General features: G+C 37.1%; 1 protein-coding gene across 2 annotated transcripts in view; it reads left to right on the top strand.

The window, feature by feature from the left end:
* The window catches only part of PARD3B (par-3 family cell polarity regulator beta), a 1,108,767-nt gene that overhangs the window by 414,232 nt on the left and 673,857 nt on the right, over positions 1-20,678 (top strand). For both annotated transcript variants that reach the window (XM_032277671.1, XM_032277670.1), the window contains exon 3: positions 18,408-18,579. In XM_032277671.1, coding sequence (XP_032133562.1) covers positions 18,408-18,579 — 172 coding nt within the window. The remainder of the gene's footprint in view (positions 1-18,407; positions 18,580-20,678) is intronic.

Genomic DNA, 20,678 nt, shown 5'->3' with positions numbered 1-20,678 from the left:
TTTAATCCCTATTGGAAGACTGGAAACAAAAAAGCAAAAACAAGAACAAAATGTTTCAATTCATGCAGTCAGGCAGCAGAGACAGAAGTCCTTCTTAGTCTTTTTATTTCTAGTCAGGCCTTCAGTGGATTGGATGAGGCTCACCCACTTTGGGAAGGGCAGTCTGCTTTAATCAGTCTACTGACTCAAATGTTAATCTCATCCAGAAAAACACCCTCCTGCACACCCAGAAATAAGGTTTAACTGAATATCTGGGCACCCAGTGGCTCAGTCAAATTAACACATAACATTAACCATGACAGAGGCAGTGGTCTGCATATATATTTTGCTAGTGATGTCAAACAGTTGACTTAAGGAGGGATTATGTCTACAGAGTATCACTTACTTTACAAATGGTAATTTATAGTCTTTTTGAGAATTTCAGAATCTAGTCTCATTTTGACAATCACATCTTTTTTTCATGTAATAAGTATAGAGTGTAAAAAACTATATGTTTTAGCCGGGCGCGGTGGCTCAAGCCTGTAATCCCAGCACTTTGGGAAGCCGAGGCAGGTGGATCACAAGGTCAAGAGATCGAGACCATCCTGGTCAACATGGTGAAACCCGATCTCTACTAAAACTACAAAAAATTAGCTGGGCATGGTGGCGTGTGTCTGTAGTCCCAGCTACTCAGGAGGCTGAGGCAGGAGAATTGCCTGAACCCAGGAGGCGGAGGTTGTAGTGAGCCGAGATCGCGCCATTGCACTCCAGCCTGGGTAACAAGAGCGAAACTCCATCTCAAAAAAAAAAAAAAAAAAAAAAAAAAAAAAAAAAAAAAAAAACTATATATTTTAGTAAAACATAGGGTAGGAGTTTAGAAGTCTCATATTAAATCATTTTAGAAGCTAAGAAAATTAATGAATAACATATGTTGAATGCATGTCAAGCCAGAATAGTGGGGATTGCAGAACATAGGAGAACTCTAGACCTAAGTTAAAGGAATGCAAATCCTTCCTTACATAGGAGAATTCTAGATCTATGATAAAGGTATGTAATTTATTCCCTCCCTCCTTCCCTCCTCTCCCTCCTTCCTTCTCTCCCTCTTTCTCTCTCTCTCTCTCTCTCTGTCCCTCTCTCTTTGCCTTTGGCTTAAGTATTTTCTTTGTTTACTTATTAAGTAGCTGCATATCTCTGGAAATTCTTCCAGGTCTTAGTTATTTTATTTAAATTGATGGCTTATCTATAGTCTGAAGATTTTTTTCCATGCATTTTACATGCAAGTTAAGTTTGAGAGGTTATGAAACAACACCTTTGTTGATTTAAAGAGATCTACCATGAGTTCTGAACGAAAGTGACATGTCATCCTCTAAAGCAACTTAATTTGCTTTCCAATAATGACACGATAAATAGATCTATTGTTTGAAAAATTCAAGAACAGAAATATCATAATCATAATTTTGCACCGAAAACTACTTTGTGTACTAATATGCTTCATGATGTAATGTGACCAGGTATTATCATAATTAAGTAGCAGGTCTCTACAGGTGTTTCCACAACTGTATCTTACTATGTTTCCACATGCTTTGTTTTCTAAAGACTAAGGAGTACTTCCTCTTGTAAAGTGGGATGACTTCCAGTACGTATGCGTTGGTATGTGTTGATTTTTCTTGTTTAAAGGCTTTTCATATGGTCCTGAAGCCTTCAAATTATAAATTAATGTGAGACAACCTCTGAGGATTTATGGAGTCATTTTCCCTTTGGCTAAAGCCTTCCATGGTCACAGACCACTAGATTTAAAAAGGCAGCCAGACCTGTCCAAAGACCAACATAAATTTTCAGAGGCAGGGAAAATGGTGGCTGCTTATTAAATTAGTGAGAATATAGTATTTGGCAGCTACAAATAAATGATATTTTCCTCCCTTAAGCTAGAAGCAAGACATTGAAGCTGTGTGATTTTGGACCTACATTTGTCAAGTTTAGCTATATCAGTGGAGAATAATTTGCATGTTACAAGGAGTACTTCCTTGAGACTTCCATTTAGATTTGACTAGATAAATGGGTTCACCTTTGCCAAAAAGCTCCCAGTTCTGAACACATTTAAAACAATTTTTTCCCAGCACACGGAGACCAAATACGAGCATTAAAACAAAAAAGGAACCTATTGTTCCACCAGACGCTTCTCCGGTTCCCCAGTATTTGTCTTATGGGGTTTTCTAAGTGCAATATCAGGTGTTCACCATCGGTTGCCCATGCTCACTTTCCATTTTTCCTCTTGATTCATAGACATTATTTGTCTTAGTCCAATAAAAATGGGTCTTTTTCTTTTGGTGATTCAATATATGAAACCATTTTCACTGACTTCAAGGGTTTAAGGAAGAAAACATGTTTATCCTTGACAGATAATGGTATTTTTCCATGTCTCACAGGAACCTTCCCAAGTCTTTTTTTTTTTAAATAAAAACAAAATAAATTATAGGAATTGAGACTTTGTGAAGTCAAGATGATGAACCACACTGGTTTTCTAGAGTACTTTCTGAGAAATGCTGTGTAGCATTTCCAGTCATGAAACTTGCATGAAAGGATGCCACAGAATGGCAAACCTCTTTACTCCCCCGTACTCCAGAGATGTTGTTATGAGATAAAACTGTTGAAAACAGATTACATTTGTAGATATATTTCCATGGCAGACTATTCTGTATTTCTATGGAAATGGGACTTATTTCTCCTAAACCCAATATCAATATCTCATGGGTATAAACTCTAGGTATACAATGTGGGGTAGATTTTATTCTCTAATTGGTATATTTTTTTTTCTCCTTGTAGTTAAGTTAAACCAGTATCTTCCTCTTCCCTGCCCCCCCCCGCCCCCCCCGACTTCTCTCTCTGTCTTTTCTTGAGACAGAGTCTCTCTCTGTCATCCAGGCTGCAATGGAGTGGCACAAACACAGCTCACTGCAGCCTTGACCTCCTGGGCTCAAGTGATCCTCCTGTCTCAGTCTCTCAAGTAGCTGGGACCACAGAAGCACGCCACTAACACCTAGCTAATTTTTAAAAATTTCCTGTAGAGATAGGGTCTTGCCTCATTGCCCAGGCTAGTTTCAAACTCCTGGTCTCAAGCAATCCTTCCACCTCAGCCTCCCAAAGTTCTGGGATCATGGGCATAAGCCACAGTGCTCAACCTTTGTTTTCCTTTTTATTTTTCATGTGATAGTTACCACCTGTCACTGGTGATGTGCCTACTAATAACATTATAATTTTTTGTTTAAAAACTACATTTTATAAATTTGTTGAAAATGTATACACATTCTGCTGGAAAATTTTTGAGATGTTTATTTAAATGTTGTAAATCAAGTTAATCTTATTAGTCAAATATTCAGTCAGCTATTAGCCTGGGCTGGGAGTTGCTTCCTCTTCTAAAGCTGACTTTGATTATTTCTAATTAGAACATAGTATGATAAATTTATTCATTAGATGCTGACTTATTGAGCACCTTCTAGATATAAGATACTGTCTAAGATACAAATTAAGTTGGGTCTTAAAGGATGAATAAGACTTTTGGTCAATAATGATAATGATGATTACAATAATAGCATTAAAGGAGCAATTCTTGTGTGTCCACGCACTATGCAAAGTCATACCTCATGTAATACAAGAACTTGAGAGGTAGGCACAGAATAATGCAAAGGTGCTGATGTTTGATGCCTGGCTTCTAGTCCTGGCTTTATCACTTACTGGTCATGTAAACCTAATCTGGCCCCCTTTGGAATATATTGATAGGAACTACCTCCTAGCACTGGTAGGAGAAATAGGTGAAATAATACAGTCAGATACTGTGTGCTTTGAATATGGTAAACATTCAGTAAACGTTAGCTACTATACTTCTCCTTTTTGTATAGATAAATTGAAGCTCAGAGAAGCTACTAACTTCCTTGTGTTTAGAAAGTGATGTGAGCCCAGATTTGAACTGAGTCAGTATGACCGAAGAGTGTAGGTTCCCAACCACGAATGATTCTAAGAAAGAGCACTAGTAGATGCAAGGGCATGCAGGGTGCCAAGTGGCCAGTAGTGAGGAACGCAGATGTGGGCATGCAGGGAAAGGAGGCTGCATTTGGTTTCAGGCCACTTGTGGGGGTCTTGCGAGACCTTGGAAAGAAACTGAGATGTTATCCTGGGAATCGATGGAAAATAACCTGTTCTTCAGTTCTATATTTAGATGAAACAAGACTGCATTTACCTTTGACTTAAACTGTCTTCTAAACTAGTACTGTACTTTCAGTGAAGAAATATGAGCTAGACATTTAAATTAGAGATTCCTCAAAGATTTGGGAGATTGAAGAAGTGATCTCACAGGCACTAAATACTGAAACCTTTTGTTTGTTTGTTTGTTTGTTTGAACCACAATCCAGGGTCCAAGCATGCAACTCTGTCTCCTCACTGCTCTGGAATTTTTGATTCAAGCATTCTGATTTTAACTGGCAAGGTTCACTGGGACTATAAGGTATATAAAACCCACTAAGGGAACTAGATATTTTATATCCACTAGCCAGCATGTCTTCTCCTTATTGGGCAATTGAGGGAAGAAGTCAAATCACAAAGATTGCTTGGGACAAATGAAAGCAGAATAGGCATGGAGAGTCACATAATTCAAGCAGGGCAAACTTTCTATGGACATAACTTCAGGTTCCATACATATGAGAGGCCTGTGCTTGGTTTAATCCTCTAATGTCATCACCTCGAAGTGCTTAAAATTTTTAGAAGGTCTTCGCATTTTCATTATACACTGGGCCCCAGAAGTTATGTACTCTGTCCTAGATTTATGAATTTGTTGACACCACATCACGATTTTTCATGTGTCTGTCAACTATTTCATAGTAAGTAGATCTCTCTTACTGGGATTGTAGGTTTGTTCCTTAATCCAGTGACTCCCTTCAACTGGGCAGTACCTAACATAGTCCTGCCAGCAAATATACTTCTGACACCATTCTCCTGATTTTGCTACTGTCTGTTATCTCATTGACACGCCACTTTTTAAACCTGTATATATAGTCATTTAAATACTGTTCTGGTGCATATTTTAAAGTTCACCTTGTATATTTATAATTAGACCATTATTTATTTAATAGATGAAATTTCTGAGAGAATTCATGTTTCCTGATTCTTTGAGAAGTGTTTTTTATGTTACCTACATGTAGATGAAATAAATATTAAATTTGAAATTTACATGAGAGTGGGATTGTCAGAGCCGATTGAATGATAGAATAGAGCCAAAACCATTTTGGTAAGATAGAGAAATGTGGTTAGAAAGCAGGCAGTCATCGGGTAACAGACCAGCTGAATCCTGGCAAATAGGCTTTTCTTCAAAAAGTGAAGAAAAGAAGACTTGGGTGAGAGTCAATCCTAGGCAATTTGAGGCACAGGGAGATAGTTTACAGGAAAGCAACAAAGATGATTGATGACTGGATAGAAGGGGATCGTAGAAGGAAGGCTAAAATATATAAAATGTCCTTTTTTTCTGGAGGAAAAGAAAAGTAACTAATGGAACCTTAGCTTCTTTAAGCACATAAAAGATTTTAAAATGAGTTTTGTGAATAGATTTACCCCATGTTAGTAATGGCATGATTATATGAAATTTCAACATAAAGAATTTGCGGAAAATAATGATAGACACTTGGATTATGCAATCATAGAAATGTTAAAATTCTATTTGTGCACATCTTTATTGTAATAGCTTTTATCCATCTGTATTTGTTTAGAATATGAATGTGTGATTTAAAAACTAAAGGCCCATCAATCAAAACACTTCCCACCTGCTCTCTCTTAAGGGACTATCAAAGTAGTAAATTAAATGAAACCAACATTGTTTTACTACTCGCCCATCATAAAATATTAATGGTTCCAGGTGAGTGCCTATTTACAAGGGACCTTTGAAGATTTAATAGGGGGTTTTAAGTGAATGGAATACCATGTAATGACAAATCTTACATTATAAACAAAATTGAAAGGTAAAGTGGCAAAAATAAACTTGCAAAAATAAAAGACAACTTCAATGTACTTAAAATAAAAAGTACTTATACATGTTAATAAGAAACACTAAAAACAAAGTGAAAAAGAAGGGCAAAGAGTATGAACAGACTGTTCACTGAAGAAGTAAAAATGACTCATAAAAATGTCAATATCACTTGTAATAATTGAAGTTTAAATGATAACACTTAGTATTGGGTCTATGCAAAAACAACCTATACTTTTGTGTGTCTGGAATGGGAGAATACTACATCATTTACAGTATGGCTGAATATTATGAAATATTATTCAGCCATGTTGATATTTTTCACTTGTCTTTAGAGATTACAATTAGGGAAAGTAACTCATAAGAAAAATAGTAATAGAAAATATCAGAAACAAAATCGTTATGCATTGTGAATTTACATGTACATGTTAATATATACACAGGCACAGCGAAAGAGAGAGAGAGAGAGAGAAGACTGGAGGGAAAGCAACAAAGTTTAATCCTTTTGAAGTTTTATTTTTTTCATTGTCTAACACACAGACACACTACAGACAAAATTTGCTGGAAGGATCTGGGGGAGTTTATAATCCCCATATCCTGCCCCTACACTTTTCTTTTTGCTTGGAAACCATAAAGACCAAAAGCAATAAAGTGCAAAAGTGGCCGTTGCGTCTGGGAGTATTATGGTGAGGACTGGCTTTAGAAATCCGGTATTGCCAATGGTCACAGCAACCTGGAATTTTGGGTCCAGTCCTAATTTCAAAACTTGTGTTCCATTATTTGTCATAAGTATGTTCAAGGTATTTCAATTTTTGATTTAGAAACAAGTCATAGTTTTATATGATTATACTTTAGGTGCTTTCAGAAAGCCTTTTGTGCTAAATTTATACATTTGAAACTAACTCACAAAGACTATCTACAATTAGAGACAAGACCTAAAAATGCAACTATTCCTTGAAAAGAGGTACCACACCACTTATGACCATAAGGAAGGAGCTGGGACTCCAGCCTTCTTGTCTTCAGGCCCCAATTAGCAGGGCGTCATTCTATGTTGGTTTAATACACCCACAATCATAATTACAAATCTTGACATTTAGATTCTCCCAAAGTCAACACCCATCCCAGCAGGGTTGGGCATATTATCACTAGTTAAGGAACTAGAGAGCAATTAGAAGCTAAAGGAAAAGGTTAGCTCTTCCACTCAGACAGAAGGAGTTCAGCAGCTAACCCCACCTGCAGTTGCAGTGTTAATTTTTTTAAATATCGGCTTCGAAGCCTTGTCATCCATGACAAGGAAGTCCTGAGTCTAAATGGAATATTTAAGAGAAGTGCTTCCTCATCCTTCAGTCAGGATGGATGCTGACCTTTCTGTAGTCTCCACCAGTTGCTCAGCTATCATGAAATGCTGAAGAAGGTAGAACATCATTGGACCTGTCATGAGGTCAATCAGTGGGAACTCAGGCCAATTTGCTAAATGTGTTCATGCTAAAAAGTCAGTTCCCTAACCAGTCTGGTGAAATGTAGTACCAATTAATCACCAGCTAATTTTCAGGGGGTTGTGACCTCCATATTTGCAGTCCACTCACTGCCTTACCTGGCCCTGGGGGATCTCTAGCCTGGAATATGAGGCCACCCCCAGGACATTTGAAGCTGCCAAAACTTTTATTATAGGCTACCAAGGTGATAGGCCAGGGGACAGGTATGCCCATTGTGCCTGCTCCAGCCAGCACCGACCTATTTTAGTCAGAATGTTCTGTGTGGTTTGAAAACCCTACAGATACTCATACAACTCAAGTACATGTGAAATCCATCTCTTTGAAATTTTTAATGGTATAGTAAGATACCGTTTTTTCTATCAACCTATCAGTTCTTTATCTGTCTTTAGAAGGTGGTGGCTTTGTCACCATTCTCTGCAGAGGTTTATTATCTGAGAGCTGTTGGGTTGTCTTAAAAGCAGAAAGATTTCTTTTTTTCTTTTACAAAGTAGGCTGCTCTATTTGTAGCCAAGTCTCATAAATTAAAATACTTGTCAAAATAAATGAATAGTATGTTTGTTATATTCATGACTTAAAATCACATTTGATTGCCTACTCATTAATCCACAAAATTAAGCAATACACCCTGGATTGCAGTCATTAGTACAAATAAGCAACGTTCTTCAAACAGTCAGATATCATGGAGAACACTGTACAGTTGTGTTTGTTTCAAAACGATGTATGTTAATGCACAAATTAGTTTTACAATTTCAAAAGATTTCCTCTGGAAGAAAATCAGATACATAGATGCAGTCCACCAGGAGACAAGGTTGTATAATCGTAACATACTATCTAGTTTTTAGAGGTAGAAATTGTAAAATGCAATTTTGCATTGAACCTCAAGGATGGACAGAAGTTATTTTGCTGTGTATGGGAATGTATGTGGTATGAAGGTGACCTTTATCTCTAATAGGATGGAAAAGTCAGGAGTAGGGAGATGGTGTCCACACCAAAGTTTAGATATTCATGTGACTGAGGCTTTGTTCTCCTGCTTGGATATAGCAGAAAATGTAGATCATTCATTTACCTAAGGAATTTTTTCCCATGTACCAAGTACCATACTTGGAGCTTGGAATATAAAGTCAGTTGTATTTTTGTTTTTTCATCTGTAAAATGGGAATAACGGTGGTTTTATCATAGGATTTCTTATGAAGTAAAATAATACATCTCAGCACTTAATACAGTGCTTAGCACATAGTAAGGGCTATATGAGTATTTGATAAATATTTTTAATGGTGTGACCCATAGTTTCAAGTAGCCTACAGTTGACATATAGGTAGGGACAGGTTTATCAAGGACCCTCATGCTGTGTGACAGGTGATGATACAGTCATGGATATAGCACTGTGGGACACTGGAGAGCCTGGTGCAGATTTGTGGCGGCAGACTTAAACTTTATTTAGAAAGTATTGACAATGTATGATGAAGAACTTGAAGCTGGACCAAGACCACACTCATATCTGTATGCTGGAAAGACCACTTTGGCAGCAATGTTATAGTTCAATGTTAGGAGGCCAGATTGGAAGTCAGAAGCAAACCTAGGCCCTTTGAGTGCTCCTGGAGCTCATTTAATTGTTAGAGAATGATCTTTGCAGAAATAAAACAACCTTAGGTTCCAGTAAGTTATTGTCTTCAAGGATTTACCAACATACCTATGGATGGTGGTGGCAGCATTACACTTTGGCTGAAAGATTGCCAAAAATTATGTTTCTGAGACAATTCTGTCTTTGGTTTGGTTAGAGAGTAGAAATTGTAGGGAAAGAGGGAAAATGAAACTAAGCTAGTTAAATAATATTGAAAATGGATGTTACGATATTGTAAATGTATGTAGTACTTTACGATTTAGAAATATTTTCCATATACTTTTTTGTCTTCTAGTGTTGGATATACTGCTTCAAATAGAATATTCTTTAATAAATGCAGGTGAGATGTATGTGATTTAATTAAGACTAACTTGAAGAAAACCACGTGTGTGTGTGTGTGTGTGTGTGTGTGTGTGTGTGTGTGTCTGTGTGTTTGTCTGTGTGTTCATGCATTTTAAATATCCCGGCTTATCTTGTGTCTTCATTTCCTCCCAAGATTTTAAAAGCCCTTGAGATTGGAAAAAATTAGTCTACATAGCTAGTGATATGCTGGGTAAATGGCAAGTAAAGCCACCTAGTAGATTGAGATCATCCTTGAGAATTTTCCAGACACTTTAACTCAAGTATTTTGTCTTCCACCTTTGCATGTGTCTGTTTTCTTTTTATGTACATTTCATGGGTAGCGACAATGTTATTGACAAGGCAGGTATATTGCATTTTTAAACTTTCTGACATTTATGTAATTCTTTGATGCTTGACACTTCTCCCTGCTTTCATTCTGGCTTGCTTTTTCCATAGTTAATTCCCAGATATCTCTAGGAGAAGGGCTTCATGGTTGCCACTTGACCTCTGTGGCACCCTTTACCTTACCACTGCTAGAGATAGTGAAGGGCACAGAGACAAGGGCCTCTCAGGCCTCCCTTTTGTATGTTAGATGTGAGTTGTGAATGTTGTTTAATGAATGGTGAGTGATTGTCCCTAAAGAAAGTAAGTAATACAGCAGACACAAATTCAAAATTCTCACAAAACTTGTCAGGTGATAACATATCATCTTTGAAATTTTAATTGAAGTCAGAGGAAAAAAATGTGATTCAATATAAGATGGGTTTAATGTGTATCTGGCTTCTTTAGCAGCATACTACATAATTTAAAAGCAATAAATATATATTTGGCTGAAATATGGGTGGTTATTTAATAGGGCATATTTTTGTTATTATGGGACAATTCAAGCAGATGCATCTTTAAAAAGTGATAAGGATAAATAGGGTTTTGGGTACAGTTGAATAAATCATGTTATTTCCTTCAGAATAATGCTTAAAGCTGTAAAGTTTATAAAGGTTCATGTTACAGATTTTCAGTTTGGGAAGGAAATGAAAATAGGTTTATCTCATTTACTGAATGTCAGTTGAACTTTCTGGAAATCAGAGCTGTTATGTCCCTGCTTTGAGGATGTTAGAGCCGATGCTTGCATCTGATGAAGATGCTAATGTGAACCTGTTAATTTTTAAAATCTGGATTAAATGCTTTTAGCTAGCTGTCAAATTTCTGTGAAGGAAAAGAACGTACTTTGAAACCTTTGTTTAAAGTGGCATAAAAATTAGCTCACATAGCCAATTGTTATTTAGTTACAAGCAGATGCACACATTTAAATGAAATCCTGCAATTTCACTCCCTTCCCAAAGGTGATAATGTGTTTTTCTCTACTTGTGAAATTGTTGTAATTTCACAGCCTTCCTTAGATTTAATTGTGTTTATTAAGATTTGAGACAAATGATTCCAATTTTATTTTATAGGATACTGGGTTTTTTTTTTTTTTTTTTTTTTTTTGGTCTTTTAATTTAACTCAATAGTTGGAATATGTAGGAAACGGTAAAAAATATCAATACATTGTTTAGTTCAACAGTTTAACCCAAAGCACTCAATGTGGCAAATAAGCCTTTCTTAGGAGTACATTAGTTCACTTGACATGTAATTAAAATAGAGCCACATATTTTTCAGTGTAATCACTAATAAAAATGCTGTTATAAATACAGTTTATTGTACTCTGTAGCATTTGGATGATTCTTTTTTATTTTCTACATAGGCTAAAGATAATAGCATCAGATTATAAAAATTCAGGCTATAAAAATGACAGAATGCTACAGGTTGGCAACAGAATAAACCACACCATGAATATTGAGAGACTCTGCAATAAATGTACTTCATAGCATTTATTGTTAAAACATTTATTTGTCAGCATAGAAGCTAAAGGCATTGGTATATTGTGTCAAGTTATGGTCGACAAAGAACAGACAGTACAAACCAAGTACTGCTAGGCAGAAGCGCGATAAAGTGCTGTGTTGTCTAAGGGTTGTGTGTTCTTGTGTGATGAAGAACAAGAATAAAAGAAAAGCAAAAATTACCTATTGGATGTGTTTGATCTTGGTACTTTTTGTGTTCATCTGTCAGTCCTGGGATGAAGAGATTAAAGAGAAACAACAAAGTAAAAGCGGAATAGGGATAAACAAGTCAAGTGGGAGTCAGTCTGGAAGCCGGAGAATGATAGCTATGGTAGGAGTAGAAATTAAATTTAACCTTTCATTGTGTGCCAGCCTCTATGTTAAGCATTTGGGCATGTTAGGGATATCATCAAGGAAGTTAGTATTCTACCTCATTCCTTCTCACCCTCTAAAACACACACATGTTCATATACACCTTTACTAGTGATATTGATCATAATAACCTTAGTGTTTTAGTATAAAAACAGATCTGAGTCCTTGAAGGGATATTGATAATGAGAAACTTCAGAGTGCATGGCTCTTTTGATCAGATCTGTTATTCAGGGTCATGGATATTGTAAATTATCCAAAATTCTTTATTTTTATTTTTATTTTACTTTAAGTTCTGGGATACATGTGCAGAAAGTGCAGGTTTGTTACATCTGTATACATGTGCTATGGTGGTTTCCTATACCTATCAACCCGTCATCTAGGCTTTTAGCTCCTCATGCATTTGGTATTTGTCCTAATGCTCTCCCTCCCCTTTCCCCCCACAGCCCCAACAGGCCCCAGTGTGTGATGTTCCCCTCCCTGTGTCCATGTGTTCTCATTGTTCAGCTCCCACCTATGAGTGAGAACATGAGGTGTTTGGTTTTCTGTTCCTGTATTAGTTTACTGAGGATGATGGTTTCCAATTTCATCCATGTCCCTGCAAGGGACATGAACTCATCCTTTTTTATGGCTGCATAGAATTCTATGGTGTATATGTGCCACATTTTCTTTATCCAGTCTACTATTTGGGTTGATTCCAAGTCTTTGCTATTGTGAATAGTGCTGCAATAAACATATGTGTGGTCAGGCATGGTGACTCATGCCTGTAATCCCAGCAATTTGGGAGGCGGAGATGGATAGATCATGAGGTCAAGTGACCAAGATCATCCTGGCCAACATGGTGAAAACCAGTCTCTACTGAAAATGCAAAAATTAGCTGGACATGGTCACACGTGCCTGTAGTTCCCCAGCTACTCAGGAGGCTGAGGCAGGAGAATTGCTTGAACCTGAGAGGTGGAGGTTGCAGTGAGCTGAGATCACGCCAGTGCACTCCAGCCTGGTGACAGAGTGAGACTCCGTCTGAAAACCATACATGTGCATGTGTCTTTATAGTAGAATGATTTATAAGCATTTGGGTATATACCCAGGAATGGGATTGCTGGGTCAAATGTTATTTCTCATTCTAGATCCTTGAGGAATTTGCCACACTGTCTTCCACAATGGTTGAACTCATTTACACCCCCAACCAACAGTATAAAAGCTTTTGTTTGTTGTTCTTGTTGACTTTTCTACACTTTTTACTTTTACAAGGTAAAGGAATGAGAAAAATATGGAATGATTTTCTAAAACAAGTTTTATGAATGTCGCTTTTTCTGGGAGAATCCTAGTTTCAGATGTTCCTTTCAGAATGCCCCTGGGTAATGTAGGGGTGAATGCCTACGCTTAACAAAGCTAGTGCCTAATCTTTGAATTGGGAACACCAGTGAGCCTTAGCAATTAATATTTCGTTATTAAAAATAATTCACACATATCACGTTAATATATTTATTTCCATGTGCTTTCCTAACTTCTGTTTAGAAGGGAGATGTGTTCCTGAGAAATATGCTACACCTCTGTCTCTCAAACAGGGGTATCCACATCATGAGATAAACATTTCACTTTCCCAATGCCTTAATCATACAATCTTTTCATATTGAAAAGAAGTGCAGAAAGCTGGTAGGGTCTAATATGTGAAATTTTCACGACTTTGAAAATAAAATTGAACACTTCAGTTTTGAGCTTATGACATGCCTCTTCAGGCTGTGTCTCCACTTACTCTGGAGTTGTATTCACATTTGTTGTTAAGCTACTTGAAGGGACATTTTTAAAAAGCTTCACAATAGATACATCAAAGTGGTATATTGGCAGAAAGCTGGGTGAGGGAGTGCCTGGGGTCAGACTGCTAACTTCACCACCTCTCTATTCAGCCTGAGCCCCTGCTTCATCCAGTGACCAAATGGGCTGACTATCCCTTTTGAAAGTGAGTTTGAAATGGAAACAGAAGATATACAGTCTCCATTTTTGGACTATGATGTGGTAGAAGCAGTTTCCCCCAGTGTTGAATCAAAAAGGAGGAGTTTATCTGCCATGATTTCCAGAGCGAAACCAACAATAATGATAATGATGACACCTTGAGCATCTTAAGGTTAAATATTGATCATTTATACACATTCATTTAATTTAAAACATTTGAATGTTCATTCTAAAAACACATGAAAAATCTAGGTGTCTCTTGTTGTTATATTAGGTTTTAGTATCTGTTTTGCTTCATATTTCACTAATTTTTTTCACCAAATATATATTGAGCACCTATTGATGGCATATTCACTCTTCAAGCCAATGGGGATACACAATCAATAAGAAACTGAGGCTTCTTATGGAGCTTGCATTCTAGTGAGGTATGGAGACAGGCAATAAAATAAAAAAAGCCGTGATACTGACAGGATGATACATGTAATAAAGTAAAACAAGGGAGGGGAATGCAGGGAGTATTGAAGATGCTGCAATTTAGTGTAGCCAGAGAAAGCCTGGCATTTGCTTAAAGATCTGGAAGACAGAGGAACAAGCCTTGCAGGCGTCTGGTGGAAGACTGTTTCCAGCAGAGAGAACAGGAAACACAGAGACCCTGAGGAGGGTGCGAAGGCAATAGTGTAGCCGGAGGGAGTCCTGAGAACAAGGGGCGGGATCAGCAGAACACTGGGTCAGACGTGGAACGGGAACCAGTGACCTGATGGGCCATTGCAGGGACTTGGGCTTTTTTTCAACCGAAGTGGGAAAGTATTACAGGAGTCTCATCAGAGGAGAAACATGATCCAATTCATGCTAGCAAGAGCGGTCTGGCTGCTGTGTTGCACACGATGGGAAGAGGCAGCGGGTAGAAACAAGGGGACTCGTCAGGAGGCTGTTAAGAAACACATTGTAGCTGGGTCCAAGGTGGTGACAGTGGAGGTGGTGAGAAGTGGTAAAATAGAGTGTATGAAAGACAGAGCGAGAGGGAGGGAAAGAGAGTTGAAGGATTGCTATAAGGTGTTTGGTCTGAGCAACTTAGAAGGAGGAATTACCATTAATTGGGATGTAAAGAACTATGAAAAGAACTTTGGAAGATTACTTTTTCCATTTTTGACATGTTTGATTAGGAAATGAGCCTGGAGTTAAAGAAGATCTGGGTTGCATCACTTAAATTTTTGAATTTATCAGCCTATAGAGTTATATTAAGCCATGGAACAGATGACATCACTAAACACATTTAGATATATGCTCTTTAACATTTTTAGAGGCCAAATCCAGAAGATAAAGAAGAAAAAGCAAAAGAAAACTTGATGGAGGGCCCAGAGAGAGAAGGTTAAACTAAGAGACTAGTATCCTGGAATCCAAACTTTGAGAAGGCAGTGATCACCTGTGTCCTGAAGTCAAGCCAGAGAAGCACCTTTGGATTTCGGAATCTAGAGATTGCTTTTGACCTTGATATGAGCAGTTTCAGTGGAGTTGAGGGGTGAGAGCTTGACTAGAGTGGCTTCATTGAAGAATGGTAGGAGAGAGATTGGAAACTGCTGTGTAGACAGCTCTTTCAAATTTTTACTTTAGAGGGGAGGCAAAAAATGGGGTGTGACCTGTGGTAAGTGGTTCTCGAAAAGAAATCATTGGTTTGTTCAATGGGAGTACATTTAGTATTTTCATAGACTGATCTTCCTGTGTCTATCTAGGGATTAGATGCTTAAATACAGAGTTCTTGTGGGGAAAGGAGCTTTGACTGAAAGTAAAGATTGTGTGAACAGATCCTTTTGGATTATGGGGTCTCCTGGAAATGCCAGCATTGCAGTAGGTGGCATGAGGACACTGGCATCACAGAAGGAGACTGGAGGGCAGACCCAAAGGAGAGAGAAGGCAGCAGAGGAGGAAGCATCCAATCCAACATTGCCTGCTTGCATTTTGTGTCGGGTGTAGGTAACTGCAGCCCCTGAGGTGTCAGTGAAAGTTCTTCCACATGCCATACAAATTTACACTAAGTGAAACCTTTACACAAAAGCTTTTTAAATAGAATTCCCTATTTAATGTTCAACACATCTTTATGAAAAAGATAACTTAGATTGGGTTTAAAGGCAAGGAGAGAAAGCCATTTCCGTGCACTAGATTCTTTGGAAACCAGCGTGCCTTCTGTTGAGGGGCTAGAACAGTGGTTTATGTTAATTAAGGAGTTTCTGTAACACTGTCTTCTGGGCATCTGCTACCCAGGAACATAGGTGTGTTCAGGTGGCTGAAGTAATCCAGTTAACAAGGACCTGCAATATATGATGTAAATAAATTATCAGTGTGTTGAAACGAGCGTAAGTCTGTGTATACTGTAGATGTTGAGATGAAGACTGGATGTAGAGAGTCTCTCTGTTCAGCAGGCAACCCTGGGGCCATGACAGATCAGGAACTGGCCCTCTTCTTCCCAGGAGCAGAGACTTTTTCATCCATTCACCATAACTAGGCACTAATTGGGAAACAATCTAAGCAATTTATTTCAATCAAAGAGCTTATGAGATTTGGGGAACATCAGATCTTGCTATTATCATCTTCAAGAAAAGTCCTGTATTGCCCCTGTCACCAAAAAGTGGAGTTCACATTCTTTAGGGCGTAACACCCTCATGGACAAATTACAGACATTCTTCAGTGTAGCCTCTTTTTTTACAGTTTTATTTTTGGAAAACAGCTACAGTATAGGAAAATAATTTCTCTGGATTGAAAATCAAAAATGCTAGATTCTACTACCAGCTACCAATTAGTCAGTGACCTTGGGAAACAAAAATCTTGAAGCCACTCTGCTCTATTTGATAAATAGATGTAATATTGTTACTACTTAGACTATATGCTTGTATGGTTAAATGTATGGAAAACAGTAAAGTGTCTTAAGAAAAGTTATTTGTCTTATGAGTTATCAATTTAAGCTTTTATATTATACTTCTAGTTGATGTTCTGTTTTTTCTCATCTTTTCAATATTTAAGGCACATGGGTGAGTTAAGGATATCATATGAAAGAAGAATAAGATATAACTCTTAGCTCACATTAAACTGTTCATAGTACCAATACAATATGCTACTGCCTAGTTGATTGGTATGTTGAATGTTAAAAGGAATATTACTAATGTGTGTTAGAATTCATGAATACACAAAATTGAAGTTATTATGTAACAGAAATAGTGATGAAAATCACACATCCACCACATTAAAAAATTGTTTTTATTTTCCTTTTCAGGATTTAAAGTGTTAAACTCTTTATTCGGGCTGGATGATGAGAAAGATAGATTTCTACTGATTATTTTTATACTAGAATAATCTTTCATTATTAATCTATTAAAGTCTTATCTCAAATGAGTTCATCAGTGCTACCAGTTAAAAATAGAAAACGCATGTGCTCAATTTCAAGAATTAAAAATAATGCCTTGGGAGTAGCATTTCTTTTCTGTGGCAAGAGGATTGTTGGATTTTCCAATTAAAGAAGTCTCCATACTGGAAATGTGTAGTCAATTATGAAAATTATTTCTGAATAGCCAATTTGCATATCCCTAATTGTATTCATTTCTTTTGAAAGACCGAACTTGAAATTTATGATGTTTTGTTTGGTTAACCCTGCACTTCTGTTACCAGTACTATTGCCAACAGGGTTCCCCTCTGAATGGGGCTTTGAGTGTCTTTCCTGAATAAATCATTGAATCTTAAGTAGGTTTGTTTTATTTAATGAAGAGAAAATATCTAAAGATGTACTGCCAGTTTTTAAGTTTACACACATTGCACTTTTGGGAATGATGATAGCATCCTGGAGCTGCCTCCTGTACTAACATTTAGACTTTTCTACATCAGCTGATCAGAAACCCTTGAAGTTTCTGAATGTTGGTGCTGTCCGTTGGCCAAAAGGGCAGTTTCAGCAGAGCTGTCCTCATTGTCTATACAGTAATGTCTGTGTGATTACTTGAATTTTTAAGGATATCTTGCCCTTTTTAAAATAAAAAAATGATTTGGAAATGAACAATGAAGAGTTTTTATATTAATGATAAAAAGCATCATTTTCATGTAAAATAAAATTGATGTGAATAATTAGATTAAAATTACTGATGTTGAATCTCATTGGACTTAGCCCTCCATTGTACTTAAACCAGTCAACACAGAGTCAATCATAAAGGAAAAGAACAAAATTAAAGACATGTACAAAAATGGGATATCTATTTCTACAAGATAAGCACAAATTGCATATAAGTATACATACAACTTATGCATAGATCGTATCCACAGGGACAGATACAATTGGGAATCTTGTCATGTGTTTTAGGTCTCTGAGACTGGAATGTCCCCCTATACTATTTATTATTCAGCTTTTGCATATTCAGCTTTCAATTTTGGAAGCACTCTTAAATAAAGAGATAATGAAGTTATTGTAGGCATATTAGGAAAGGTAGGGTAGTGGGAAGGGAAAGCAGCCATTTCATTCCTTTAAGAGAGTGAGTTAAAATTGGTTTCCTGTTTCAGGAACAGTCAAAATAAACAAATGAATAAACCAGTGTTCATTATTTCCTGACCATGGTGCTTGTAGACATAATATTATTGAAAAATTAAGAGTTGTGGTACAGTAACATTAACGTTTTAAGATTGATGAGGCAATTTTCTTTGAAACCAAATAAAGATCACATTCAGCTAGGTAGTGTCCATGTGGTATACGTGTCCTACAAAGTAATTAGTGTTGTTGGATTTGTTTGTAGCTGATTGCTGTGTTTGAAGAACAAGAACCACTCCACAAGATTGAGAGCCCCAGTGGAAACCCTGCAGATCGGCAGAGCCCAGATGCTTTTGAGACAGAAGTGGCTGCTCAACTGGCTGCATTTAAACCAATTGGTGGGGAGATTGAAGTAACCCCTTCTGCTCTGAAACTAGGTATGTGTATTTTTAGTGGTATTCTTTTCACTTGATTGAAGATTCATCATCATGTTGACTAGGTGTTCTTTCTTCTTTATGACTTTTATCCTGTTAATTTTTTTATATCATGGTTTACCTTTTCTTTAAATTATTTTTGTGCATAGCTCTTTGTAGCCACTGCTGCTTAGGTAAGTGGATGCAGCTTTTTCTTGAACCAGAGGTGAATCAGAGTTGTATGCCCTTGAAATAACATGAGGAAGTCAGATGGAAAATGATGAAGTTTGCCTGTATCATATGCCCATAACTTTTTTTAAAAAGTTCCTGAAAAAAGTCATTTGGGAAAAGTCAAGGTTTATCAAAGAATCTGGACTAGAAATAAAGGTCACTTTATTGTCGTCACCTCTCTCTTTTTCTCCCCAGACTATAATCTCAGAGTTTGGGGAAAATGTTTGGAAGTTAGTTTTGAAATTCTTTTCTGATGATTTATTCAAAAAAGAACAATTCATCTAGTAATTTTGCTTAGAATTATTTTTCATTATGTTTGTAGAATGAGAAAGTAAATATTATTCTAAAATTTCAATCAGTGTACAACTCCAAGAGAAATAACATGTTTGTTTTGGTGATACCTCCTAAAGATAAATTTAGCTCAATTTAACAGCATGAAGTTTTTGAAAATCCACTAATATCTTGGTATTTCAAACAACTTTTTATGCCTGTGGAATGTTTGTACAGCATTTTGAGACTACTTAAAGCACCTGTTATGAGGGAATTCTCAAGCTAGAAGAACAGAGGCTTATTCCACTTTGCAAAGGGCAGCTTCTTATTAATTTTAAAGCAAAACATATGCTTAAAATGGTGAGCATTGTATTAGTACTCATTTTCCCATTTGAAATAAAATATATACTGTAAAGTTAAATTTACATACTCTAATGCTGACAATCCATATTTCGTACTGATTTTCGGAAAAGAGTCTGTAGTGCCCCTTTTAAGAAAAACCAAATGGAAATTAATGGCCTATGGTCTTCATGGGTTTTCCTTTATCTTTGGGAACCAAGCTAGTGAAGCAGTCTGCTGGAACGTGGACATTGGAGGGCTTTGTGGCAGCTTCTCTTCATCTGGAGCCAGCCTTGTGGCTTCAGCAACCTTACAGACCCGTCATTCATTTGCATAATGGATGCCTTTTTATCCATTATGCAAATGGTATGAGAGGAAAATTAGGCAATAAGGGAAGACGAAATGAGAAAATTACTCTTGCTTGTTTTAATATTCTGTTTATAAGCAAGCACCATGGTCTTCAAATGGCTGAACCTCAGAGTATCCCTGTGCCAGAGAATTTGCTCTTACTTTTACAAGCTTTCTCAGGAAAAAAGTTTGTTTTCTTCAGCTTATTTGTTAGACTATTGGAACAAGAACATAATGTTGAATGCAAGGGAAAAAAGTCAGCTAAGATTCCCCTTCTTTGAAAGTGTACTTTCTACTTCTTCCATAATGATTTTTGATAAGTCAGAGAAAATAGTATATATTAAATGAAAAGTACACACCAGGCACTGAGCTCAAGGCAGTGCACTAAGTCGTCTAAATCCCTTACTCATAAGAACTCATTTAAGCCTCATCATACTTAATTCGTTGACCTTTATTATTTTTATCTTTTAAGAGAGGAGGGATAGGCACAGAGAAGTTTAGTAATTCATCAAAAATCGCATAGCTATTAGGTGGCCGAGCCAGAATTTGAACTCTTGCTGGCTGCAGTGTGAGGAACCACGTTGCTGTGCTGCCTCTGATATGCAATTCATAAAACAACCAATTAATATAACTGTATTTGGTGTTTACTCTCAAAACATATACCAAAACCCTGAAAATACTGAACTCTTTGGCCTACAATCTCATTTTACTTAGTACCAGATTAAATGATGAGACTAGCTCAGTTTTAGGTGGGAAACATTGCCATCCAACCATTTGGCCTGAAACCTTGGCGTCACCTCCAGTTCACCGTTTCCTTCTACCTCCCTAACACTGTCAACTCTTCAGTTTCCTTGTCTACAGCCACCATAGCAGGCCAGAGCTTTGCCATCAACTAGACTGTTGCAGCGGCCTCAGACTGACCTCTTTCTTTACCC

This window comes from Sapajus apella, unplaced genomic scaffold (assembly GCF_009761245.1).
Source record: "Sapajus apella isolate SASKATOON/1434 unplaced genomic scaffold, GSC_monkey_1.0 scaffold10, whole genome shotgun sequence".
Classification (NCBI taxonomy): domain Eukaryota; kingdom Metazoa; phylum Chordata; class Mammalia; order Primates; family Cebidae; genus Sapajus; species Sapajus apella.
This window is presented reverse-complemented; position numbering and strand designations above follow the sequence as displayed.